A 27,922-nucleotide genomic window follows, 5' to 3' on the forward strand; every position below is an offset into this window, starting at 1 on the left:
TTTCTTTCTGAGATTGGTGCGCCTTGTTGCTGTAGCATAGATCAGATTCAGGCCTGATGAATCTAGCTTTGTTTGGATAACTTGAGCACTGATCCAGGCCATCTTTTTTTTAGAGAAGGTTCCCCTGCACCCTAGTGGCAGGAGTGTACAGATGCTCATCGTGTTACCCTGCTGCAGTCATCACACTTGGATTATCTTGTCGTCAGGTGGTCCCGCAGTCAGCCTGAATTCCAAAGTCTTGGTCCGGCGTCGGTTGCTGTCGCTTCTTCCCTGACGTCAGTGCGCCAGGGGTATATATAATGCATCTGACACCATTTTCTTCAGTCTTTCTTGCAGCGCGGTGCCCGAAGCAGAAGCAGTTCGCAAGTGCCGGTCGGCTGACTCTTGAGATTTTCAAAGTCGAATTTCAGATCCAAAATCTTCAATAAAGCTAAGTACCCCGTTGGGGAAACTTTTCTTGCCTCAGACCGATGTCAGAAAAAGTTAACAATTGTATTTCTTGTGGGAAGCAAATACCTCATAAGGATTTTCTTTCTTACTGTATACCTTGCCTAGGCCCAGACCACAACGTCACTGGTTGTTGCTTTTGTGCTAGGTTCAATAAGCGTACTATAAAAAGACGCTTTGATTTCACACGACACTACTTCGGTAGAAAATTTAACTACACAATGCAGTCGGAGCAACCGACTTCCGGCGTACATAAAAAACGCAAGGATAAGGACAGGCAGGCCTTGGCTGGGCCGGTCTCTGGTTCACCAATTTTCAGTGAGGCTCCTATGCAGCCCCTGGCTACCGCAGATTTGGAACCTGAGACCGCTTTGGAACCTTTGGCGGAGAGTGCTAGGCCCACGCAGCCATTTTGTTTAGCCTACCGATGACACTGCAGAAAGAGATGTCGGTGCTGCAGAAACACCTTCGGATTCTGAAGGTGTCTTCAGACCGACGACGCTCACCATAAAAATGTATCCTAAGCTTCGGACTCCTATTAAGCCAAAAAAGACTGCACTTCAGTCTCCAGTTCAAGGTCCCATGCCTAAGAAACAGATGCTTAAAATGGCGGAAGATTTGATCTCTTTAATCAGGTGTTCCCACCCCCACCCCCCCCAACAAAAGGCCTAGACAAGAGGAAGATTATGCCTCCTCTGATCAAGTGTCTATTTCCCCCCTTATGAAGATTCTGATGCTGAGGATTCCATTCCCTCAGCTTCTCCCCCTGAAGACTACTCCTTTGGGGAAACTTTACACACTATGAGGGAACATTTTCACTGGGAAGGTCAGGACTACTCTGACTCTAAGAAAAGGCTCAGAGAGTTTCTTTTACTCCCCCAGCACAGACCTCTTGCCATCCCCCCAGTTTTAGACATTGTGGATGATGTTTACTTAGAATCTAGTTTGAATCCAGATTCTCTGCCTCCTGCTCCAGCCAAACCAGACAGATATTATAGAATGCCTGACTCCCACAAATGCCTTTATAAAAGCCCTGTTGCTGATCCAGAGACTATCTCCCAGGGTCCCAAAGGGGCTAAGGCTTCTATGGCAAAAAAGTCTGTACCCTCTGAAAGGGACTCCAGAGCACTAGACAGGTGGGGGAAAAAGGTTTACACCTCAGCCACTCTAGCTATGAGAGCACTAAATTGTCAATTTCACATGCTAAAAATATCAGAAATTTCTGATGTCTCAGTTAAGACAAAAAATGAGCACACTCCCTCAACAGTCTGAACTGAAAGAAATGCAGGATCTGCTGCATGCAACTGAAAAGGTGGGCAAACATATTTTACAATGTGAGTTTAATTCTTTGAAGGCTTCCTGCAGGGCAGCTGTCACTGGGTCTGTTATACGTAGGCATGCTTGGTTAAAGGAACAAACTCTGCCTGATCATGTTAAAGCAAAGCTTCTAGATGCTCCCTTACAGCAGGATGTCCTATTTGGAGTTAAAACAGAAGAAGTCTTAAAGAAAATGGAGGATAAGGCAAAAACTATGCAGACAGTCAAAGATTTTCTACAGGTACAGTCCCCTCGCTTCAGCAGAAATTGGCCAACAAAAAATTGGTCCTTTCCAGCTATTGACAGACCACAGAGGGGTAAATACAGACGCCCAAGAGGCAGAGGGCAACCACAAGCCCAATACAAACCTCGACAATGGGGCACTGCAACACAGAAGGGAGGAGAAGACAGGCCCCAAACTACTAGAAGGCAAACTCAATGACTTACACCTCATATGGCCAAGCAACACTCTCTTGGCAGCTCCCTTGGGAGGAAAACTAGCACTTTTTTCAGACAACTGGCACATCGTCACAAAGGACAAATGGGTCCTAGACATAATTTCACGAGGATACAGATTCCATTTCCACACCTTGCCAACGAACAGAGGAATGCCAAACCTGCCACAAAATCAATGGGCAGAGGCACAAAAACAAATTACAGCTCTCATGGACATGAGATCCATTCGACTGGTACCTACACGGGAGCAAGGCCAAGGATTTTACTCAAGACTCTTTCTAGTCCCCAGAAAGGACAATGCCTGGAGACTAATTCTGGGCCTTTCATTTCTAAACACCTTCTTACAAGTACCCAAATTCAAGATGCTAACACTACAGCAGCTTATTCCCATGTTGGGCAAGAAAGCATGGATAGTAACGTTGGACCTCAAGGAGGCATACCTGCATGTCCCTATCAGACAAAGTTGCAGAAGATACCTCCATTTCATTGCAGGTTCAACCCATTACCAATTCGCTGAACTGCCCTTTGGCTTATCAACTGCGCCCAGAGTCTTCCACAAAATGCCTGGCACCAGTAATTGCATACTGCAGACAAAGAGGAATTCAAATATACCCATACCTGGATGACTGCCTCATCCAAGCAGAAAGCAAGGACATCCTCTTACAACATCTGGCTTTTGTAAAACATCTTCTAAGTTGCCTGGGGTACACAGTAAATGAAAAGAAATCAAAACTAGTACCCTCACAAAATATGACATTCCTGGGTGCCAGCTTGAATACAACAGCCCAGAAGGCTTATCTGACGCCAGATAAACAACTACAACTGTCTCGATATTTCAAAACAATGCCAACAAAGACCCAGCTCCCTGCAAGAAAAATTCTGCAGGCCTTGGGCTTCATGGCATCTTGCATACTACTAATACCATTTGCAAAGCTGCATATGAGGAAATTACAGTGGTACCTAAAAAGCGTATGGTCTCAACACAGCCACAGCTTGGACACAATGATATCTCTCATTCCCTGCCTTCAACAAGAGTTTCTATGGTGGTCACAGGCATGTCACCTCAACAAGAGTCAGCCTTTCACCTTGCCCCCAGCCAGGCAAACTATGACAACAGATGCATCGGACTACGCCTGGGGGGCACACATGGCAGGACAGTGCGTTCAAGGCATATGGACTGCAGATCAAAGGAATCTGCACATTAATCAAAAAGAGATGCTAGCTGTACAGAATGCTCTGACAGCCTTCAAGAACCTCTTACATCCAGGACAACTTACAATAAGGACGGACAACACCACAGTAATGTGGTACATAAACAAACAAGGGGGTACACACTCCTACCCTCTATGCAGGCAAGCAATGACCTTGTGGAACACAGCACTGGCTTACCAAGTTCAGTTACAAGCTCAATTCCTGCCAGGAAAAAAGAACACATTGGCAGACGACCTCAGCAGAAACATCATGGATCCCCACGAGTGGAAACTGGATCCACAAGTATTTGCAATGATAACTCAAAAATGGGGCCTCCCAGACATAGACCTGTTTGCCAGCCCCCAAAACTATCAGCTAACAAAATTTTGTACAAGGACACTCCACCATCAAGCTTGGAAAGTGGACGCACTCTCATTCAGTTGGAAAAACCTGACAGTATATGCCTTCCCTCCATTGCCTCTTCTTGCAAAGGTGCTTCTGAAAGTCAGAAAGGAGAGACCACGACTGATACTCATAGCCCCAGACTGGCCACGCCAGCACTGGTACCCACTATTAAGGAATATGGCCCAGGGCCCACCTTGGATTATACCACAAATTGCCCATTTGCTCACACAGCAAAACAATCAGATTCTACACAGCCAGCTCAAAACCTTAAATTTGGCTGCATGGCAAATCACCTAAGCATCCAGCCAGCTTCTCTTCCTCAAGCAGTTATGAATGTTATTCTGGAAGCTAGGCGGCCCAGCACCAGGAAGGCATACTCAGACAAATGGAAAAGGTTTTGCGCCTGGAACCAAGCTAAAGGTCAAAATACCCTTCAGCCTCACATGCCTCAGATTCTACAGTATTTAACTGAGATGTTGCACAAAGGACTTTCTTTTTCTTCCATTAAAATCCACGCATCAGCTATTTCAGCCCACTACAACATGGATCCGCCCTTATTTTCATATCCACTTCTAAGGCAGTTCCTCAGAGGGGCAAAAAACATTAGGCCTCCCAGGAGAGCACCTACACCAACATGGGACCTCAATTTTGTTCTGGAAAAACTTACGCTACCTCCCTTTGAACCAGCTTTCTCTGCTGATCTAAAGTTTATATCATGGAAGACTGCCCTGCTGCTAGCAATAACTTCAGCCAGAAGAGTCTCAGAGCTGCAGGCACTAATGGCAGTGGAACCTTTCCTCATTTTCCATCAAGACAGAGTTTCTCTATGAACTAATCCTTCCTTCATGCCTAAGGTGGTATCCAGTCTGGCTTTAAATAAAACCATCCACTTACGCACCTTCTTTCCAAATCCACAGAACAAAGGAGAAAGACTCCTGCATTCCTTGGACATTCACAGGCAACTTCGTTACTACTTGAATAAAACTAAGGTTTTCAGAAAATCTGACCAGCTCTTTGTATCCTATGCTACAGCTTCGCAAGGGAAGGCTATATCAAAACAGACCATTTCCAAATGGATAGGACATTGCATTCATTTTTGCTATACCCATCATGGAAAACCAGTTCCTGCTACCATAAGGCCCCACTCTACCAGGGCAACAGCTACATCTACAGCCTTCCTCAGGGGGGTCCCAACCAAGGAGATTTTGGAAGCTGCAACTTGGAGTTCAGTACACACCTTCACCAAACACTACCACTTACCACTTTACTCTAAGACTAGAGCTGGCTTCGCCACTGCAGTTCTGCAGGGCCTTCTAGCCTCCGCTAACCCTCTTTGACTACTCCATCCTTAGCTTTTGGATTCTACCCAAGTGTGATGACTGCAGCAGGGTAACACGATGAACATAGTACAGTTTTGTACCTACCATAAATGTAGATGTTCGAGTGTACACCCTGCTGCAGTCCAGGTTACCCTCCCTCCATCCCCTCTGATCTAACTGACTAAATCTTTACAATACCTTCCTGATGTATTTGCTTATAGCTGGAGGGATGTTGTGTTTGTGCTAAATTTCTTAAATTGGTACTAATTACTGACCACCTTTTTGGGGGCACCTGACATCTGGGGCAAGAAGAACTGAAGAAAACGGCGTTGGATGCATTATATATATATATATATATATATATATATATATATATATATATATATATATATATATATACCCCTGGCGCACTGACGTCAGGGCCAAGACTTTAGAATTCAGGCCAACTGCGGGACTGCCTGATGACAGGATAACCCAAGTGGGATGACTGCAGCAGGGTGTACACTCGAACATCTACATTTATGGTAGGTACAAAAATGTACTTTAGAACTTGTCTGATTGAAGACTGCTGGAACAGGGCTCAGTTTTGAGTTTTTTTTCTGGTTAATTGGGTAACTTGTTTAAATCAGTTTGTTCGTTTTCTATTGTTTTATATATAACAAAAAAATTGCACTTTATTCATCTGCTTTTACTGTATTTGTGTTTCTCCCTACTTTATTACTAGGGGCATTGACTACAACTCTGATCTGAGATATATAACAATAAGTATCCTTTTCTGTGCATGTAAAGTGTTTTATTTGATTGTATCTGCTTTATTTTCTGGAAAAAAAAAACAAAAATATATACTTCTTTCCCTCCTTTCTAAGCTAATGTAGTCCAGTTTTTAGGTTAGTGCTGAATTCAGGGCTGTGTTACAAATCTCTGTGTTTGCCCACACCTTACTTGGATAGAAGAAAGTTTCTCTGTTCACCTGTGAGAGAGCTTTGAGCAGCCTATCTGTCCCTGGAGGAGTTCAGCCCAGAAATTAGTAGTTTATTGGACATCTTGGGGCCAGTGTCTATCTCTTTCATTTCCCTGCTATAAAAAATGCATTTGCCCGGTTTTGCATGCCGGGCAGCACCGGTTAGCTAGGGTATAACTATTCCCGGCTCCACAAAGTCTCCTCTTCAATTTTTCCCTTGGAACTAGACAAATTTTCAACTTAAGCACTCAAGCCATTCATTTCTCAGCATGGCACTTGCTCAAAAACTCATAGCAAGCACAAAACTCATAGCAAGCACTTATAAACCCTAGCACTAGACCCCCCTCTGTACTGTACAGAAGGACCAAGGCTCTCTTTTTGACCTTACCAGCCAATCAGTAAAACAGTTCACTGTACCTATCCAGGCATGTCCAAAGGACAGTTTCAGGTGTACTCTCCAGTCCACCTGATGAATCTGGGCATTTTGAGGCAATGTTACAACTGCCTCATGTACACAGACAACCCTCTCCTCTTACCACCAAACACTAATACACATGACAGATGCAATTATACAGCCAAACTGGATGCTAAGCTCTCTCAACCCATGACTGGATCAGACAGTCAAGAGGAGAAGGGAAATACTTGCATCACTCCACCAGTCTCACATAGACCCATTAAACCAGCACCGGCAAAAAATACACATAAATACATGAAAACATACTCGGAGGCTCTAAATAAAAATCTGCAAAAGCAACAGAGACCTCCAAACAGACGTCCAAGCAACCTCCACCCCCCCAACACAAACCATGAAACACATACTTCACAAAACCAGTGTTCCACTCAATCACAGCCCTTAAGGCAAAATAACATACCCAACATACTAGTAATAGGTGACTCTGTAGTCAGGCACATGATGTCCCATTCACTAGGCTGAATAAGGAGAAGGTTACTGTTAGCTGCCTGTCGGGTGCCAGGATCCGCCACATAACACAAGCGCTCAGGTCACTCCAGAACAAGTACAAATACGACTCTGTCATTGTCCATGTTGGTGTGAAAAACCTGAGCCATACCTCCCTGGACTACATGAAAAGAGACATGGAAGAGCTCTCGGATCTTGTAGCCCAGGCCGGTATGACCCTGATCCTGAGTAGCATCCTGCCCTCACCAAAATGATGCCACGGTATAAAGAAAAAATTATCAATTTCAACAATTGGCTAAGTTTCTGGTGTCATTCAAAGGGGATCCAGTGTCTATCTACCTGGGATGACATAGGTTCATAGGTTCATAGGTTCATACTAGGCTATCTGCCCGAGGGCATTTACAAGCCTAGCCCATCGTTTTGTGGCTTACGCCACCCCTTTAGTATGGGGAACTATACCCATTATTTTGCTGTGCCTCTGTCGATCAGTGACACTGAGGTAATCCCTGGGGTATATCTGCGATCTCCCATCCATTGGTCAAGATTTCTCTTGAACAAGGCCAGCGAGGTGCTCTGCCTCACATATACCGGGATTTTGTTCCACAGCATAGGGAGTCTTTGGGTGATGAATCTATCCCTCCAGCACGTCCTATTAATAGCCGTGTCGAGGTTTAAGTCTCCCGCCCTTGTGGCTCTGATGGATCTAGATTTTATGAGGTGAAGCATATTCATCAAATCTGGGTTTGACATGGCCTTGTATGTTAGGCAAAGGTCACCTCTGAGCAAGCGGTAAGCGACTGAATAGAGCTGGAGTTCTTTCAGTCGGGCAGCATAGGACAGATTTTTGAGACCCTTTATCCTTTTGGTGAGGAACTTTGTGGCCTCTCCAGCTGCTGCAAGTGTCGGGTCAGATACATTCCGAATGGGGCATTGTACTCAATCATTGGTCTGATGAGTGATGAGTAAAGGGAGACCATGACCTCCCTTGATCTAGATGAGAATCCCTTCATGATAAGGTGGGCAATGTAGAAGGTCTTCCTAACTACTTTAGCTACATGGGTGTCGAATGACAGACTACTATCAACCTGGGTCCCCAGGTCCCTGATAACTTCTTCTGTGCTCAGTGGATTGCCACCTATTTGGTAGCTAGGGGTAACCTTGTTTTTCCGAAGGGTATGACTATGCATTTTTGGCATTTATCTTTAGGCCATGGCTCTGGCACCAGTTATCCGCTTCTGTGAGACCCTTCTGAAGGATATCTGTGTCAGGTGTGTTTTCTACTATGGCCCAGTTTGCAGTCATCTGCAAACTTTGTCAGCCATAACCCTCCTGTGTTTGCTTGTACTGAAAAGTAGATGCCAAACAAGAGTGGGCCCAGGACTGAGCCCTGTGGGACACCACTTGTGACAGGCTTTGAGTCTGACATGGCGCCAGCAACTCTGACCCTGTGGGTTCTGTCACTCAGCCAGTTTGCAACCCATCTTGTGATGTATGGGTTAACATTTAAGCTGATGAGTTTTTCAATGATACCTGAGTGGGGTATTGTATCAAGGCCTTCGCCAGATCGAGGTAGGCTGTATGGACTGCATTTCCCTCATCAATGGCTTTGGTGACTGTTTCAAAAGTCAACCAAGTTTAAAAGGCATGATCTGCCTTTGACAAAGCCAAACTGGGTTGGATCCAAAGTCTGCAAATTCCCTATGTCTTTATTTATGAGGTCCATTATGATCCTCTCCATGGCTTTGCAGATAAGGCTTGTCAAGCTAATGGGCGGTAATTTCCAGGGTCGGTGGAGGCACTGCCTTTGTGAAGTGGGACCACAGTTGCAGTGCGCCACTCCTGGGTGCGTATCCAGAGGTAAGACTTTGATTAAACAGCTGTCCTAGCTGTGGGTTTAATTCCTCATTGAGTTCGTGGAGCACACAGCCGGGACACCATCTGGTCCCATGGATGCTGTGTTTTTGCTTTGGAGAGTGCAGTTCTCACTTGGGCTGGAAATTTTTGGGGGCTGCAAGCGTTTGGTATAGATATCTCTCCTTTGGGGGGGGAGAAGTTTGCACTGAACCTGTCAGCCAGTATGTTGGCAATGTCTGTAGGATCAGTAATCTTCACATCATTTTGAACTAGTTCTGAGCATATCTGGGAGTTTCCTCCCAGGTTTCTAACATAGCTAAAGAAGGCCTTATGATTGTCTTTTGAGTCTTTAGCTATTTTTCTCTCAAAATTTGCTTTGGATGATTTTATGAGAGCTCTTAGTTTTTACTTATAGTGATCAAGGGTGTCTTACCTTTTAAGGATTTTGCTCTATCTTGTAGTAGCTTCCTCCTTTGTTGTAGAGTTTGTTTATGGCTGGGGTCCACCAGACTGGACGCTTGCCTTTGGTACAAAGAGTCTTTGTTTTGCTTGGGATTGCCTTATCCATGCAGTCCTGCAGGTGCTGGTAGAAGGCATTTGTAAGTGATTCAGCGGCTTGAGTACTGTTTTACGCCGGCTCGGGGGCCTTAAAGGAGACCACACTAGTCTTTAGAAGTGTGAAGTCGGCTTTCGAGAAGTTCTTTACTGTGGTCTTTTTATTTCAGGTGGGGGTGGGATGAGGACCTCCAGCGAGATTAGTTTGTGATCTGATCTCACCAGTGAGGGGTATATTTCCGGTGTTGAACATTGTGCTCCCATGCTCGTGATGATGAGATCAAGTATGTTATCTCCTCTTGTGGGGATGGTGACTAGTTGTTCCATGGCATTTGAGTTTATGAATTCCAGGAACTTTTGGGCTAGGGTGTTTGGGCTTGAGTAGTGTTCCCAGTCTACATTAGGGTAATTGAAGTCACCTAGTATGATGGTGTTTGGTGATACATTTATCCCCTCTAGTGTTTTCAGGAAGGCCATGTGAGGTTCCTGAGTTTGTGAGGGTGGCCTGTAACATGCTACAATTTGCAGAGCAGTCTTGCCTATGGTTAATTGCACCTGGATGGTCTCCGATGCATCGTGCGTTGCCACCAGTCTTGAGGTGTGGGTGTCCTTGATGAATATGGATTCCCCTCCTATCTTGGTAGTGTCCGGATTTTGGGGCGGGCATGGTATGAGGTAAAACCTGATAGTGCTGGGGTGCTCTCAGGAGCCTTGAACCAGGTTTCTGTCACAGCACAGACATCGATGTTCTCCATACTGAGAAGGGCCTCGAGTGCGTGCATTTTGAGATTTAGACTTCTGGCATTGAGCAGCATTACCCTTAGTTTTTCCTTTTTGTGTTCTAGGGTGGTAGGTTTAGAATTTGAGCCTTGCCTAAAAAGGCACTATGGGGGTGGCAAGAGCCTTTGCCAATATCCGAATCCCAGGGTGACAGGTGCAAGCCGTCCCTTGCATAAGCAGCGTGGCTTGTCCAGCATGTCATCCCAGGCAGACAGACACTGGATCCCCTTTGAATGACACCAGAAATTAAGCCAATTGTTAAAGTTGATCATCTTATCTCTGTATTGTGGCATCATTCTTGGTGAAGGTAGGATACTGCTCAAGGTCAGGGTCATACCTGCCTGGGCTGCATAATCAGAGAGCTCCTCAATGTCTCTTTTCATGCAGTCCAAGGAGGTACGTCTCAGGTCGTTTACACCAGCGTGGACAATGTCTGAGTCATATTTGTACCTGCTGTTGAGAGACCTGAGTGCTTGCGTTATGTGGCGGATTCTAGCGCCCGACAGGCAGCTTACTGTGACCTTCTCCTTACTCAGTCTGGTGAGCGGGACATCAGTGTGTCTGACTATGGAGTCACCAATGACTAGTGTGTCTGGCATTGTGTTTGGCCTTAAGGGCGGTGACTGTTTGACACTCTGACTGTGAGGTCTATGTGTTGCAGGTGTTGTGTTCTGAGGTGGTGGTTGTTTGGGTGTCTGCTTTGGTGGCCTCTGCTGTTTTGGTAGATTTTTGATCAGAGCCTCCGAGTATGTCTTTGTGTGTTTATGTGTATGATTTGAGGTTGTGATGGTACTATGTGAGACTGGGTCTATAGTGTGTGTGGTAACCTTCTCCTCCTGACTGGTCTTGCCAGTCCTATGTTGAGAGAACTCAGCCTCCAGTTTGGCCGTATAGTTGCATCTCTCACATGTATTTGTGTTTTGTGGGAGGAGGAGAGGGTTGTCTGTGTACATGCGGCAATTGTAACATTGCCTCAATATTCCCAGGTTCACCAGCTGAGCAGGAGAGGACACTAGCAACTGATCCCTCGACATGCTAGAAGGACTAGACAAAAAAACTTTAAAAGAGATTCCGGGGGACGTGGGTGACCGAGAAATGGGGGTTTGGCTTTTTGGGGTGCTATCTATAAGAGTGCCGTATCAAGGTAATAAGTACTGTAGGATCAAGTGCTAGGTTAAACAGATAGAGAATAGTCTACTTGGAGTCAAGTAGAGATGATCTTTTTAGTTATAGGATACGATGATTAGATCAGTAGTATAGTTTGAGGAAGGTAGTTTTAAGGGAAAATTTGAAGAGTGGACTTTAGGTAGCCCGAATAGTTTAAACCTGCTTAACCGGTGCTGCCCTGGTGTGCAACAGTGGCAACTCCGCGCTAAATCACGCTAAATCGCGCTAAATCGCGCTAATGCGTGCTAAAGCGTGCTTTATAGCAGGGGGCTGGAAAAGACAGGAAATGACCCAAAATGGCCAATAAACTACAAGTTACTGCCTTAAACCACTCCTCTGAGGACAAACAGGCAGCTCAGTACTCCCTACTCCCACTAGTGAGTAAAGAAACTACCCCTTGACCAAACAAGGAAAATGGAGAAACACAGGAACTAAGACAAAGCCCAGGGATCAGCAAAATCTGATCACTGGAACAAACTATTAGGAAAGTATGGAAAACAAGAGTATTTTTTTTTTTTTCAAGTTTTTTTTTCAGATAGGCAGAAAATACAATAAATGCTGTGTTTTTCGATTAAATGCTATCAAAAGCTAGTACACTTGAGTGTATTAGCCTGTTGTTTAACTTTTAAGCAAAACTTAAACAAGCAAGTGCAATAAACAATTCAAGCTATTTAAAACAGTAAAAACAGGTAATAGCAGAATAAAACAGGCAGAAATAGCAATCGAAAGGCTTAAAAAGTCGAAAATGCAGAAAAAAATACTTAGAATCTGGAAAGTTTGTCTTTTCTGGTCTCTGCTGCTCTAGGAACTCTGCTGGACACCACGAGGAGCTGTGCTGAGTTCTCTATAGCCAGAAAAGCCCGCCAAAGCGTGCTTTATAGCAGGGGCTGGAAAAGACAGGAAATGACCCAAAATGGCCAATAAACTACATGTTACTGCCTTAAACCACTCCTCTGAGGACAAACAGGCAGCTCAGTACTCCCTACTCCCACTAGTGAGTAAAGAAACTACCCTTGACCAAACAAGGAAAATGGAGAAACACAGGAACTAAGACAAAGCCCAGGGATCAGCAAAATCTGATCACTGGAACAAACTATTAGGAAAGTATGGAAAACAAGAGTATTTTTTTTTTTTTCAAGTTTTTTTTTTCAGATAGGCAGAAAATACAATAAATGCTGTTTTTCGATTAAATGCTATCAAAAGCTAGTACACTTGAGTGTATTAGCCTGTTGTTTAACTTTTAAGCAAAACTTAAACAAGCAAGTGCAATAAACAATTCAAGCTATTTAAAACAGTAAAAACAGGTAATAGCAGAATAAAACAGGCAGAAATAGCAATCGAAAGGCTTAAAAAGTCGAAAATGCAGAAAAAATACTTAGAATCTGGAAAGTTTGTCTTTTCTGGTCTCTGCTGCTCTAGGAACTCTGCTGGACACCACGAGGAGCTGTGCTGAGTTCTCTATAGCCAGAAAAGCCCGCCAAAGCGTGCTTTATAGCAGGGGGCTGGAAAAGACAGGAAATGACCCAAAATGGCCATGCTTTGCTAGAGACAGCTTGCACATGTCACCCTTAGGCTTTTGAATACTGGCCAAGGCTCTTGCCACCCCCACAGTGCCTTTTTTAGGCAAGGCTCAAAAGACAAACCCACCGCCGTAAGTAGCACAAGTAACAAAAAACTGAGGATAATGCTACTCAGTTCCAGAAGTCTAAACCTCAAAATGCGTGCACTCGAGCCAGTCCTCAGTATAGAGAAAATTGATATATGTGCAGTAACAGAAACCTGGTTTAAGGCTCCAGAGAGCACCCCGGCACTACCAGGCTACAACTCATACCATACATTTCGGCCACAGAACCTGGACCGAAATACAAAAGGCAGGGACGTATCCATATTCATCAAGGATACCCACACCTCCAGGTTAGTAGCACAGCACGAAGCTTCAGAGATCATCCACGTGCAACTAACATGGGCAAACTGCAATTCAAATTGTAGCTTGCTACAGATCACCCACCATGTCCCAGGACCCCCATTCCACATTTCTGGAAACACTGGGAAACATAAAGGTCCTACCAAACACTCTAATATTGGGTGATTTCAATTATCCAAACATTAACTGGGAGAACTACTCAAGTACTAACTCCCTTGCCCAACATTTCCTAGACTTTATAAACTCAAATGCGTTGGATCGACTGGTCAACACTCCCACCAATTACATATTGGACCTGGTGATCACCAACATGGGTGACCGGTGTTCCACACCGGAGGTCAACCCCTCACTGGTTAGATCTGACCGTAAACAAATCAGTTTGGGTATCCACATTCCGCCCCCACCCCCAGACAAGGAAACCACCATAAAAAACATTTCAAACGCAAACTTCACGTTACTTAAGACCGAGGTGGAAAGTTTCAAAGCCCCCATGCTAAAGGATAATGCTGTCCAAGCTGCAAAATTATTTACTAATGCATTCTACGGGCACCTATAAGAATGCATGGCTTGTGCTATCTCAAGCAAAACCAAGACTCACTCCTCCAAGAAAAGGAAACCAGTCTGGTGGACCCCTGCCATAAACAAGCCATACAATAGAAGGAAGAAAGTAGTACAGAAAAGAGTAAAATCCCAAGAAGGGAAGACATCCCTGATCAGTATCAGCAAGAAACTATGATCCCTCTTAAAATCATCCAAGGCAATCTTCGAAAGAAAAATTGCCAAGGACTCCAAAGATAACCACAAGGCATTCTTTAGCTGTGTCATGAATCTAAGTGGCAATGCTCAGATGTGCTCGAAGTTAATGCAGAATGGCACAAAATACACTGAACCGACCGATATCGCCAACATCCTGGCAGACAGGTTCACTGCAAACTTCACCCCTCTCTCACCCCCAAAAAGGGCCCATAACCATACCAGAAGAATGTAGAGCCCCTGAAATCACAAACACTCAGGTTAAAACATCCCTCTCCAAAGCCAAAAACATAGCATCAGTGGGACTGGACGGTGTCCCAGGCTGCGTCCTACACGAGCTCAAAGACGAACTAACCCCTCACCTAAAGACACTGTTCAAACTCAGCCTCTCCACAAGCTATGCACCCATAGAGTGGCGCACAGCAACGGTTATTCTGATCCACAAAGGTAGAGCCACAACAGACCCCGGAACTATCACCCTATAAGCCTGACTAGCTTGGTCTGCAAGGCTATGGAGTGCATCATCATGGAACTCATTAACAGAGACATTGGGAACCTCCAAACACTGGACCCTACCCAATTCGGCTTTGTTAAGGGCAGATAGTGCCTCCTAAACCTGGTGGACTTCTTTGAGACAGTTACCAAGGCTATAGACGAGGGAAAGGTGGTACACACAGCCTACCTAGACCTCGCAAAGGCTTTCAACACCATTCCCCATTCTGGTGTTATAGACAAGCTCACCAGCCTGAACAAAAACCCCTACGTCACAAGATGGGTTGCCAACTGGCTCACAGACAGAACCCACATGGTGAGAGTTGCGGGAGCTAGGTCCTACTCTAAACTGGTTACAAGTGGCATGCCCCACGGCTCAACCCTAGGACCCCTCCTGTTTGGCATATACTTCTGAGAGGTACAGGCAAGCACAGGAGGACTATGGCTGATCAAGTTCACAGACGACTGCAAACTAGGGGCTATAATTGACTCTCCGGCTGACACAGACATCCTCCAAAAGGGTCTCACTGAGACGGATACCTGGTGTCAAAAATCATGGCCTCAAGCTAAATGCCAAAAAGTGCATAGTCATCTCGTTTGGAAAAAACAAAGTACCCACAAACTACCATGTAGGTGGTAGTCCCCCAAATACGGAAGACGTAATAAGGGATCTGGGGTCCCAAGTAGATAGTAATCTCTCCTTTGATAATCACATTGCCAAAGTGGTTAAAAAAATCCTTCTGTGTGGCTCACCTAATCACAAAAGAGTTTGCATCCAGATCAAAAACGGTCATTGTGCCCCTCTACTCATCACTCATCAGACCCATTATAAAGTACAACGCTCCATTTGGGATGTACCTTACAAGACACCTGCAACAGCTGGAAAGACCACAGAAGTACCTCACCAAGAGGATCACTGGCCTCAAACAGATACCCTATGCAGCTCGACTGAAGAAACTCCAGCTGTATTCGGTTGCATACTGCCTACTCTGAGGTGATTTCTGCCTGACATACAAGGCCATGTCCAACCCAGAACTGATGGACATGCTCCACCTAAAGAAAACCATATCCTGTCGAGCCACATGCTCTAGGGATCTAAACCTCACCACAACAATAAATAGGACGTGCTGGAGGGATAGAATCCTGTCCCAGAGACTTCCCATGCTTTGGAACAAGATTCCAATCTACATTAGGCAGAGCTCCTCGCTAACGCTCTTCAAGAGAAACCTTGACGAGTTGATGGGAAACAGAAAGTTTACCCCGGAGATCACTTCAGGGCTCTGCTGGGCAGAGGCACAGGGAACTAATGTAAGGGGGCGGCGAAAGCCAATACATTCTGGCTAGGCTTATAAATGCCTTTGGACAGATAGCCTAGCACCTACCTATGAACCTATACTCATATCCACTAACCCTGACCCTTTTCATCATTAACCCTTCCATACAGGTTCTGACACTTTCTGTAAAAAAACTTGTTCTTTTTCTTTTTGTACTCATCACACTCAGACACTTTTCTATGACAGATATGAACTCCTATGTTCCCTTTTCCACCTGTGCAAATGATGATAACTGTGACCTACCCTTTGTACACTGAACTTAGATTGCCTGTGTCTTATGCATAGCATGATTGGCCTGCACATAAGTAAGCACAACCTGGTGTTGTTTTTACATGCAACTTTACTGTAGTGTAGCTGTTTTTTTATCTCTTATATAGTTATATTGTAAAGCTATGTACAGTTCTTTGTGGCTGCATGCTGTCTCCACATCTGACTGGCATGATTCTACCCCACTGCTGGCTCCTCCTCTGATGTCTCATCTGTCTCAGCGTCCGTTACATATTGAGCTGAAATCTGCTTGTTCTGCAAGAGGCCACCCTATTGTAACTTCTTCTTAAGTATAATATTGTGTAATAATATACACATAGTAAGTATTTTGGCACACTTGGCAGGGATATATTGCAGGGCACCATTGAATGGGTCTAGACAGTGAAAACATACATTTAGCAACCCAAGCCCATGTTCTGTAATGTTTTTGGTTTGTGTATAGCTGTACCCTCTGGTTTGTTGGATTTTGTGGATTTCTGATGGGCTGTTCCAAAGCATATCTGGCATTATCAACAAGATGCCCCTGTGGGAAGTCAGCCCTGGCAAACTGTTGGTACAGGTCATATGAGTCCCATGTGGGAGTCATGAAAACTGCCTGGGTGGTCTGCACATACATTGTAGATAATATCCTGTGCATTACAGACATCCTGGCAGTTGTTGGAGTGCTGTCCTTTGCAGTTCACATACCTACATCCCAGTTTGACAGGCGTGGCTTTTATTTCAATGTGGGTACAGTCTGTTGCCCCAAGTATATCTAAAAACAGGCTATATCATTTAACTCTTGTATGGTGTTGGCTGTTTCTTCTGGAGTATGTTGGAACAACATATCCTTCCCTACAGGCTGAAGCATAGCATCAAGAAACTAATGGAGTATTCTTGAGGCAGAAGCCTGAGATACCCCCACTGTGTTCCTAATAGGTCAGTGACAGATCTGTGTAGCTGATGTATGTAAAGCCACACACACCTTTGTAAACCAGTGGGATAAGTACTCCAAAACTTCCATGGAGGTGCAGACGAGGCCGACTTATATCCATGATTTTGTTGGATGGTTTACCGGTGAACACGGTACCAGTCCGGTATGTTGATGTTGTGGAGGTCATAAAGTATTAAGCGGGGTTAAATGACTCTTCACCTGCAGATGGTGGTGGTGTCGCCACCAGGCAAAGCATTTGCAAGAGAACTTCCTGCAGATACACATTTACTATGGCTGCAGCAATCACTTAAATACTTCTGCAGTTTACTCCATGTAAATATGGGCATATGACCAAGTTTAAATGTAAAGTCAGCACAACTCCTTTGTGTGGCATTTAAATGTTTTAGAATTGCCATGTTGTTTTGATTAATCATCCGCACAGACTGCACATTATGATACATTCATTAACATATAGAGCAGTTGACCACATTATTTGGGGTAGTTATGTTGTGTAACGTATAAAGCAGTTGACCACATAATTTGGGGTAGCTATGTCATGTAACATATAGAGCAGTTGACCACATTATTTGGGGTAGTTATGTCATGTAACATATAGAGCAGTTGACCACATTATTTGGGGTAGTTATGTCATGTAACATATAGAGCAGCTGACCACATTATTTGGGGTAGTTATGTCATGTAACATATAGAGCAGTTGACCACATCATTTGGGGTAGTTATGTCATGTAACATATAGAGCAGTTGACCACATTATTTGGGGTAGTTATATCATATAACAGAGCAGTTGACCACATTATTTGGGGTAGTTATGTCATGTAACATATAGAGCAGTTGTATGTCATGTAACATATAGAGTAGTTGACCATGTTATTTGGGGTAGTTATGTCATGTAACATGCAGAGCAGTTGACACATTATTTGGGGTAGTTATGTCATGTAACATGTAGAGCAGTTGACCACATTATTTGGGGTAGTTATGTCATATAACATACAGAGCAGTTGACCACATTATTTGAGGTAGTTATGTCATGTAGCTAAGTTCTTTGACTTTCACACCCCCTACACATGGCCACTTGTGCAAATTCACTTAAAGCAATATGTCAATTTTTTTTGTAATCGCTGGATGTGTATTTTGGAATGAATCTCATTTCTCCTTAAGTCTTCCTTTAGAAGAAAGTGCTTGACTGAGGTACAGTAAACGTTTGGTTACACTGTCTACTTTTTGTGAGTGACAATTATATAAAGAAAGAAATGGAGTACACTGTTTTAAAATAAAATTTTCTAGACTCATTTTTGAGAATATTTCAGCTCCTTTCACCCAAAGATTTTCCTCTGCAGAATAATTCCTTTCTAATAGGTTATCTTTCTTTGACCAAGGAGAAGAGATGGTAACTAATAGCAAAATATGACAGAACTATTTCCTTCTTTTTTTTTTTAGCCATGTGCTTCTGATTCTTTCACATACAGACTGTGCTGCCACTCAAGAATGACCTTTTTATGACAGATTACACTTGTGATCATCCCAATCATTCACATATGTGTCTTCTCCAGAGCTGACTTACTCAATACCCATTCAGACACAGACAATGGTTTTCACATACAGCTCATTATTAATTTTATATGGGGCTGTACTCCAACACCCCCCCCCCTTGCCCCTAACTAACAGTTGCCACAGCTGTGAGCAATTTATATCAGTATAAATAGTGAGTTGCCTACTTGGCTTTCTGATTCTGACAGAATGGTCTTTGGCATACCTCTCAACTGTCCAGATTTGTATAGAATGTCCAGATTTTTGTCTCATATTGTTGGTCTGTTCCTCATAAAATTTGTGGTTTTCTGGCAAATCATTGAGGGCTGAAGTCACTAAATAATGACATACATTTGAGTTTCAGGCTTCATATTCTTCAGAAATTTACAGTAATTCAAAGTTGGTTGTTTTAGTATATCAATATCAGTATTTAAGATCTCTCCCTATTTCCTGAGCCTTTGTCCCCCAATTATTTTAGGCTTTGTCTAGATTCCTTGCAGTAAGAGGTTGAGAAGTATGACTGGGGTTGTCATCTTCAACAAAGCAAGTAGAGATGTAAATATAAATAATTATATACATAAATTTAAATATGCATCAGTTTTATTAGGCCATAGAGTCTTATCTCCTGCCTACTTTTTGGGGTGGTTATAGTTACATTTTTTTTTTTGGTTTTGCGATGTCTATTTTTTGCATATTTTCACTCCTCTTCCTCATTTGGCACTTGCTATTCTCTGCTTTTTAGCCTGATTTTTGATGATGCTCTTTGAATATAATTTTGAGTTAGAAACTGAAATAAGTGTGCCACATGATTTAGCTTTGCTGATTTGTCTTGCAGTATCAGATGTGGCCCCAGACAGAACGCTTATGGTAATGTATGTGTCTTTCTAGCGCTTACCAACTATAGGCTGTGAAGTTGTGACCTGAGTCAAATATTTTTAGAAGACCTATAGATCTTAGTAGGTATTTTATTTTTTACATGTTTTTACTCTTAGAATGAACAAATGTAGATGGGAATGATACGTAGACGTCGAGAATAGCAGCTGGGGAGAAAAGTGTATAGAGTTTTGCAATAAAGTTATGTGAGTTCATGCACTTAATTCACTGTTTTTCTTCTTTTTTGTTTTTGACAGAAAAGTGTGTTAAGAATCATTATTCTTTACCGTATCGATGGCAGGTCTTTAAGGACAGTAAATGGGAAGATTTAACTAATGATGAGCAGATTGAAAATGAATATTGTGATCCAAACAATAATGGAAGGTACAGCATATATTTATTTACTGATTTATTCTGAGATCTGAATAATATCCAAGTTACTTAAAATGGCTTGTGTGGTCCACTGAGCTTGCATTTTTTACCAAAAAATAAAACCTTTTAATTTCTTCATTCAGGTATGAACCCCCCCTCCCCAGGGAAAATAAAATGAGCAACATTTACATTGCCTGATGCCAGGGTCACAGATGAGAGCAGCGTAAGGGAAGTAGGAGAAGTGTTGGAGAAAGTTGTTCAATTCATAGTCTATTTTGTTTTGTCTGGGGGAAGCATCAGCTAATCTGTTATCAGTTAAATGCAGTATAACCCTAAGAAACACTTCAAATAAACGCATGTGTTCTACACCCATTATGTAAAGATTCTTGCTTGGAGGTTGCAGAGGCAGTAATACGGGTGCCATCTATAGTAAAGATACATCAGACAAAGGCATCTATGTTTACCATGATTAGAAGGGCTACTGGAAAGTTGTACCAGCAATTTTTTCCATAATTTCTGCAATTTTCATCTTGATCTGCATAAAAAACTACAGTTTGTTTTATAACATTATATTTTTGGCTAAAAGGTTGAACATTTTCCTTATTTGGGTAAGTCTAACAATAAAAAGTCTAAGTTCATAGGTAGGTACTAGGCTATCAGCCCTGGGGCCTATATAAGCCTAGCCAAAAAGATTCCCTGGTTTTCGTCACCCAAGAAAATTATTTTCCTGTGCCCCTGTCGAGCAGTGCTGCAGAAGTGATCCCTGGTGTGAATTTTCTATTTCCCATCCAATTGTCAAAGATTTTTCTTAAAGCTTTGCTTGACATGAATGGGTAGTTTGTTCCAGAGTAAGGGAAGTCTCTGGGACAGGAATCTATCCCTCCAGCATGTTTTGTTTATTGTGGTGACAAGGTTTAGGTCCCTGGAGCATGTGGTACAGAGAGACTGGGATTTCTTTAAGTGTAGCATGTCCAACAGCTCTGGGTTTGACATAGCTTTGTATGTTAGGCAGAGATCTCCTCTGAGTAGGCGATATGCGACGGAGTAGAGCTGGAGTTTTTTGAGACGGTCTGCGTATGGCATCTCTTTGAGGCCAGTAATCCTCTTAGTGGGGTATTTCTGTGGCCTTTCCAGTTGTTGTAGGTGTCTTGTGAGAGACATGCCAAACAGGGCATTGTACTCTATAATGGGTCTGATAAGTAGAGAGGAACAATGACCTCCTTTTTTCTAGAGGAGAACCCGTTTGTGATGAGGTGTGCCATGTAGAAGGATTTCCTGACTACTGTGGTGATGTGGTTATCAAAGGTGAGACTACTGTCCACCTGTGTCCCGAGGTCTCTTATCACACTTTCGGTGTTTAGTGAGCTACTGCCTATGTGGTAGTTCATGGGTACTCAGTTTTTCCCTTTGACTTTGACATCAAGCATCTGTCTCTGTGAGGACCTTTTGTAGAATGTCTACATCATTAGGTGGTACTATTATGGCTCCCTGTTTTCAGTCATCTGCGAACTTTGTTAGCCAAAGACCTTCTGTGTTGGCCTGCACTTCAGAGAAGTAGATGCCGAACAGGAGTGGACTCAGGAACGAACCCTGTGGTACTCCACTCATCACTGGTCTGAAGTCGGACTTGGAGCCGGCTACTTTTACTGTGTGGGTTCTGTCAGTGAGCCAGTTGGCCACCTGTCTTGTGAAATAGAGATTTATGCCCAGTTTAGTGAGTTTATCTATAATTCCAGAGTGGGGGATGGTATCAAAAGCCTTGGCGAGGTCAAGATAGGCTGTGTGCACTACCTTGCCCTCATCTACGGCTCTGGTGACTGCTTCAAAGAAGTCAATCAGGTTTAGCAGACATGATCTACCTTTTATAAACCCAAACTGAGTGGGGTCCAGGTTTTGGAGGTTGCCTATGTCTTTGGTTATAAGCTCCAAGATGATAGGTTCCATGGCCTTGCAGACCAAGCTCGTAAGGCTAATGGAGCAGTAGTTTCTGGAGTCCATGGTGGCACCCCCTTTGTAGAGTGGGATAACCATCGCTGTGCACTATTCAGTAGGCACATAGCCTGAGGTGAGGCTATGATTGAACATGGTACTTAGAGGGGTGCCAGTTCATTCTGGAATTCATGCAGTATTCAGCCTGGGATGTTGTCTGGTCCCATGGATGCTGTGTTCTTGGCTTTGGAGAGTGCGGTCTTTACGTATTCATCCGTGATTACAGGGCCTTTGCATTTTTCTGGTATTAAGATGGGCCCTTTGGAGGGTGAGAGGGGGTAAAGTTAGCACTGAACCTGTCTGCCAGGATGTTGGCAATATCGGTTGGTTCTGCATATTTAGTGCCATTGTGTTGTAGTTCAGAGCATATCTAAGTGTTGCCATTGAGATTCTTGACATAGCTGTAGAATGCTTTGTGGCTGTCTTTGGAATCAGTGGCGATTTTATTTTCATAACTGGCTTTGGAGGATTTCATGAGGGATCTCAGTTTCTTGCTGTGGCTGACCAGGGAGTTCCTCCAATCTTGGGATTTAACTCTTTTTTGCAACAGCTTCTTCTTTCTGTTGTAGAGTTTGTTTATGGCAGGGGACCAACAGATTGGCTTCCTTTTTTTTGGAGGATAGCGTCTTGGTTCTGTTGGGGATGGCACGATCCATGCACTGGTGTATGTGCTTATACAGTGCATTTGTGTAAGATTCAGCAGTCATACCTCTATTTTCTGTCTGCATGGGTGTCGTGAAGTTTGCCACTTCTGTCTTAAGAAGCATGAAGTTGGCTTTGGAGTAGGTTTTGACAGTGTTTTCCTTAATGGGTGGTGGGAGTGGGATATGGATGTCTAGGGTGATTAGCTTGTGGTCGGATCTAACTAGCGAGGAGTTGACCTCTGGCATGGAACACCGGTTACCCATATTGGTAATGACCAGGTCCAGGATGTTGCTGCCCCTGGTGGGGGTGTGGACAATCTGATCCAAGGCACTGGAATTTATGAATTCCAGAAAACGTTGAGTGAATGAGTTGGTACATGAGTAGTTTTCCCAGCTGATGGTAGGGTAGTTGAAATCACCCATAATTAAGGTATTGAGATGAAGAAAATGTAGCTGTATTGCTGAAGGCTTTAAGCATAAATGTAGAAATGTAGTAGGAAAAAATCCTTGGTTCCACCACAGCTGTAGTGGAACCGAGGATTTTTTCCTAGTACATAATTAAGGTATTGGGTTGTACCTTAATATTTTCAAGTATCTTAAGAAATGAAGAGTGGGAATCCTGGGGCATGGTGGTGGATCTGTAACAAGCTACCACCTGGATTGCAGTCTTGCCCTTTGTTAATTGCAGTTGGATAATTTTGGATGCATTATGTTGAGCAACTAGCCTGCTGGTGTGGATATCCTTAATGAATATGGACACGCCTCCGCCTTTAGAGTTTCACTCCAGGATAGGTGGCTGAAAGGTGTGGTATGAATTATAGCCTGGTAATGCAGGGGTGCTCTCTGGAGCCTTGAACCAGGTCTCTGTCACTGCACAGATGTCGATGTTCTCCATTTTAAAGAGTGTCTCAAGTGACTGCATTTTGAGGTTTAGACTTCTAGCATTGAGTAGCATTACCCTCAGAGTTTGCTTGCTTGTACCTGTTACATTGGTGAATTTGGCATTTGAACAATTGAGGAAAGTTGAGTGCTGTAGTAATTTGTAGTTTATTTAGTGCTTACAACGAGTTCTGAGAAAGTGTTTAGCACAAAGAAACAGTTTTGAGTGCTGAAACTAAACAACTGTCTAGGTCTAGTTAAAACTAACTTGTTTTAGCACCAATCCCAAGATTAGAAGCAGGCCATGGCCTGTTTTCTGATCCACAGTCTTGTCCCAGATGGTGCAAGGGTCTGCAGGCTTGTTGCCCTTTTCTGGTAGATGCCTCGAATAGCAACCAGACCAATCAGGTATGTTAAGCACAGGCACTCACTCTCCAACCAGAAAGAGTAAGGAATCAATGCACTCTGCTTCTACTCCCACCAGGATCAGAATATAAGCACACATTCTAAGCTAAAACCTATAAAGCAATTATTAAGCTTTCTGGTGATCAGCAGTCTCCAGGAAATAATACAACTACACCCCTTCTCTCACCAGGAGAAAACAGAAGCACTAATTCCAAGATGACTACTAAGAGGTACAATGTGGGCTCTCCAACAACTGTTGGTCTTGCAATAGATGATTAAAGATAAGATGAAAAAAAGGTTTATCGTGAACACTGCAGTGTGCACTCGAGGAGTTAGATGTGAAAGAAGTTTTACCTGTCTAAAAGTTAAGTTATAGTGGAGAGTCACTATTTTTAAAACAGCAAGATAGATTGAAAGGGGATGGTCACTTTTTATTCTGGTACTATGGATGGCCAATAAATTTAAATAGTTGAAGGGGAGTGATTTCACAAAATGATAATTTTGTGCTTACTCACACCAACCAGTAAAAGCAGAAAGGAAATGAGATATATGGTCAAATTAACATAAGAGGCAGGCAACTAGAAAGACAGTGGTGTTGTAACCGTGTGGGAGGGTGGGAAAAAATTTCTATCTGACGCACAAGAGACAGGGCTGTGGTCTCTCTTCAAGTTTCAATATGCAGTTAAAAGCAGAATACAAGTAACACACAGTGTAAAGAAAACAAACCACTGTATACACAATAGAAAAAGGCAGTAAAGTAATATAAAACACAACAAATAAAAAGCAAACTAACCTTTCCCTCACAGCAAACTGTAGCAGAATCTGGGTGAACCTTTCCAGTAAAGCTCTGAAATGTTTTAGTTTACCCCTTAAATAGAAGGCTTAGTTCCTAGCTCCACCCCCTCAGTTCACAGATGATTAACCTTAGCTGACCTGTTGTAACTTATATGTGACTCCTTAACTGACCTCTTCTAATTTCTGTCTGACTCACAAGAGACAGAGTTGAACTAAATTATATTGGTTCAGTAGTTACTTTTTGACTGCACTTCGCAGTTGTTTCAATGACCCATGGACATGCCTGGATAGGTACTTATTCATTGAAGGAGACATCCCGAATATTCTGGAGAAACATGAACTCGTGGCAATTAAAGCTGAACTCTTTTAGGAAGCCTGGACTATACTACTGTTCAATTAAAAGTGCATTGGAACTTTGAAAATTGCCACATTGTTTACATGACTAATTTTATTTTATTTCATTGTATTCTACCAGTTGATTTTAAATACTATTTTAAATCAGTTGTAATTTAAGTGTACATTTTGTTTCCATCATCATACATTTTTTCTTTTTTCTTGTTCTGGTTCTCTTTTTTCTACTTTATTCAAAATTATGTGTAATAACAATACTAACTAATTATACAATTATATTATTCCTTAAGATTCCAAGAGCAGGATAAGTTATTTCTTACACTTATTTCACTGAACTGCACTTCTGAAACACTTATAATTGTGCTATACTGTTGATCTACATTTTGCACTGTTATAAAGCTTTTTTATTGTTTCACTGCATTTATGTGCTGTTTTATACTGTTTTAACATTACTTAAGTGTAAACTGCTGCTTTGTCATACTGAGAGTTGTATTTTCTGTTTGTGAGTGCTCTATCTGACCTTTTCTGTGCAGTTTTGATAATTGTCTGTTTACAGTTAAAAGCATTCTCGAGTCTGCTCCTTGATCTGTTTAAAACTTTCATTTAGTGGCTACAGCTAGGAACTGTAATTTCCCACCCACCCTCCCTAGTGTTGTGTGTTCTTCTACTTGGTGACTTTGCAGTTGCCTGCCCATACTGTATATTTGATCTGTGACACTCCTCCCAGTCTAGTGTCATTAGTTCACTCAATCTAATAGAGAACATTTGTGAAGGCCAACCCACTCAGATTCTTAACGTTGAATTAACTTCTGCTCTAGCTTTCTCCATTTCCACTTTACTGGGAAAAAACAATTCTAAGCTTGCTTCCCCCCTTTCCTGTGGCAGGTCTTGGCCAGATACGGATTTGCTGTGTCCAGGACTGTTTGTGAGCTCCTAAGCCCTCCCCCACTTAACTGGGGTTAAACTATTCCTGGTGCCATAAAGTCTGTTCTTCAAAATTTCCCTTACAACTAGGCCAGCTTTTTAGTTTTAGCACTCATCTGTTTCTTTGAGCTCAGCACTTGTTCAGAACTCATTGTAAGCACTAAATAAGTTACAAATTACTACAGCACTCACCTTTCCTCACTTGTCTAGAGGAAAACAGTTTTTAGTACTTAATAAATAAGCATCTATTCAGGCATGTCTAAAGGTCAGCTCCCGGTGTTTTCTCCTGTCTACCTGATGAATCTGGGCATCTTGGGACAATGCAGCAATTGCCTCATGTACACAGACAACCCTCTCCTCCTACCACCCAACACTACGACCTGTGAGAGATGCACTTATATAGCCAAACTGGAAGCAAAGCTCTCTTCACCAAAGACTGGCCTAGACAATCAAGAGGAGAAGGTAAACACTTGCACCGCACCACACTCATCACATAGTCCCTCAAAACCTACACCACCAAAACACACACACAGAAGCACAAAGCACACACCTACATTCACGGAGGCTCTCAGTACAAATCTACCCAAACAACAGAGACCTCCAAAGCAGAAATGCAAGCAACCTCCACCCCCCAACACAACCCAAATGACACATAGCCCACATACTCAGTGTGCCACTCAACTACAGCCCATAAGGCATAACAACGTACCCAACACTCTAGTCATAGGTAACTCTGTAGTCAGGCACACTGATGTTCCACTCACCAGGCTAAACAAGGAAAAAGTTACTGTCAACTGCCTGTCAGGTGCCAGGATCCACCACATAATGCACGCACTCAGGTCACTCCACAACAAGTACAAATATGACTCTGTCATTGTCCATGTTGGTGTGAATGACCTGAGACATACCTTCCTGGACTACATGAAAAGAGACATGGAGGAGCTCTCCAATCTTGTAGCCCAGACAGGTATGACCCTAGCCCTGAGTAGCATCCTGCCATCACCCAAAATGATACCACAGTGCAAGGATAAAATGATTGACTTTAACAATTGGCTAAGCTTCTGGTGTCATTCTAAGGGAATCTAGTATCTGTCTGCCTGGGATGACATGATCGACAGACCATGCTGCTTTACCAGAGATGGCCTGCACCTGTCGTCCCTGGGATTCCGGACACTGGCAAAGGCTCTTGCCACCCCTATAGTGCCTTTTTTAGGCAAGGTTCAAATGACAAATTCACCACCGTAACAGGTACAAGCAAGCAAAATCTGAGGGTAATGCTACTCAGTGCTAGAAGTCTAAACCTCAAAATGCACTCACTCGAGACACTCCTTAAAATGGAGAAAATTGACATCTGTGCAGTGACAGAGACCAGGTTCAAAGCTCCAGAGAGCACCCCTGCATTACCAGGCTATAATTCATACCACACCTTTCGGCCACCAAACCCGGACCGAAACACTAAAGGTGGAGGCGTGTCCCATATTCATTAAGGATAGCCACACCTCCAAGCTAGTTGCTCAGCATAATGCATCCGAGATTATCCAAGTTCAACTAACTCTGGGCAAAACTGCAATCCAGATTGTAGCTTGCTACAGACCCCCCACAATGCCCCAGGATTCCCACTCCTCTTTTCCTGATACACTGGAAAATATTAAGGTACAACCCAACACTTTAATAATGGGTGATTTCAACTACCATACCATTAACTGGGAAAACTACTCATGTACCAACTCTTTCGCTCAACATTTTCTGGAAATCATCAATTCCAGTGCCTTGGATCATCTTATCCACACCCCCACCCGGGGCAGCAATATCCTAGATCTGGTCATCACCAACATGGGTGGCCGGTGTTCCACACCAGAGGTCAGCTCCTTGTTGGTCAGATCCGACCACAAGCTAATCACCCTAGACATTCACATCCCACTCCCACCCCCCATTAGGGAAACATCCATAAAAAATGTCTCCAAAGCCAACTTCACGCTTCTTAAACAGAAGTGGAAAACTTCACGACACCCATGCAGATGGACACTAGAGGTATGACTGCTGAATCCTACACAAATGCACTTTATAAGCACTTACATGAGTTTATGG

General features: G+C 43.3%; 1 protein-coding gene across 1 annotated transcript in view; it reads left to right on the top strand.

The window, feature by feature from the left end:
* Positions 1-27,922, top strand: part of LOC122815565 (protein mono-ADP-ribosyltransferase PARP12-like) — an 882,722-nt gene that overhangs the window by 364,223 nt on the left and 490,577 nt on the right. The window contains exon 5 of the mRNA XM_044088162.1: positions 19,733-19,859. Coding sequence (XP_043944097.1) covers positions 19,733-19,859 — 127 coding nt within the window. The remainder of the gene's footprint in view (positions 1-19,732; positions 19,860-27,922) is intronic.

The sequence above is a fragment of the Protopterus annectens genome, chromosome 11.part0 (assembly GCF_019279795.1).
Source record: "Protopterus annectens isolate FY-2018-M chromosome 11.part0, PAN1.0, whole genome shotgun sequence".
Lineage (NCBI taxonomy): Eukaryota > Metazoa > Chordata > Ceratodontiformes > Protopteridae > Protopterus > Protopterus annectens.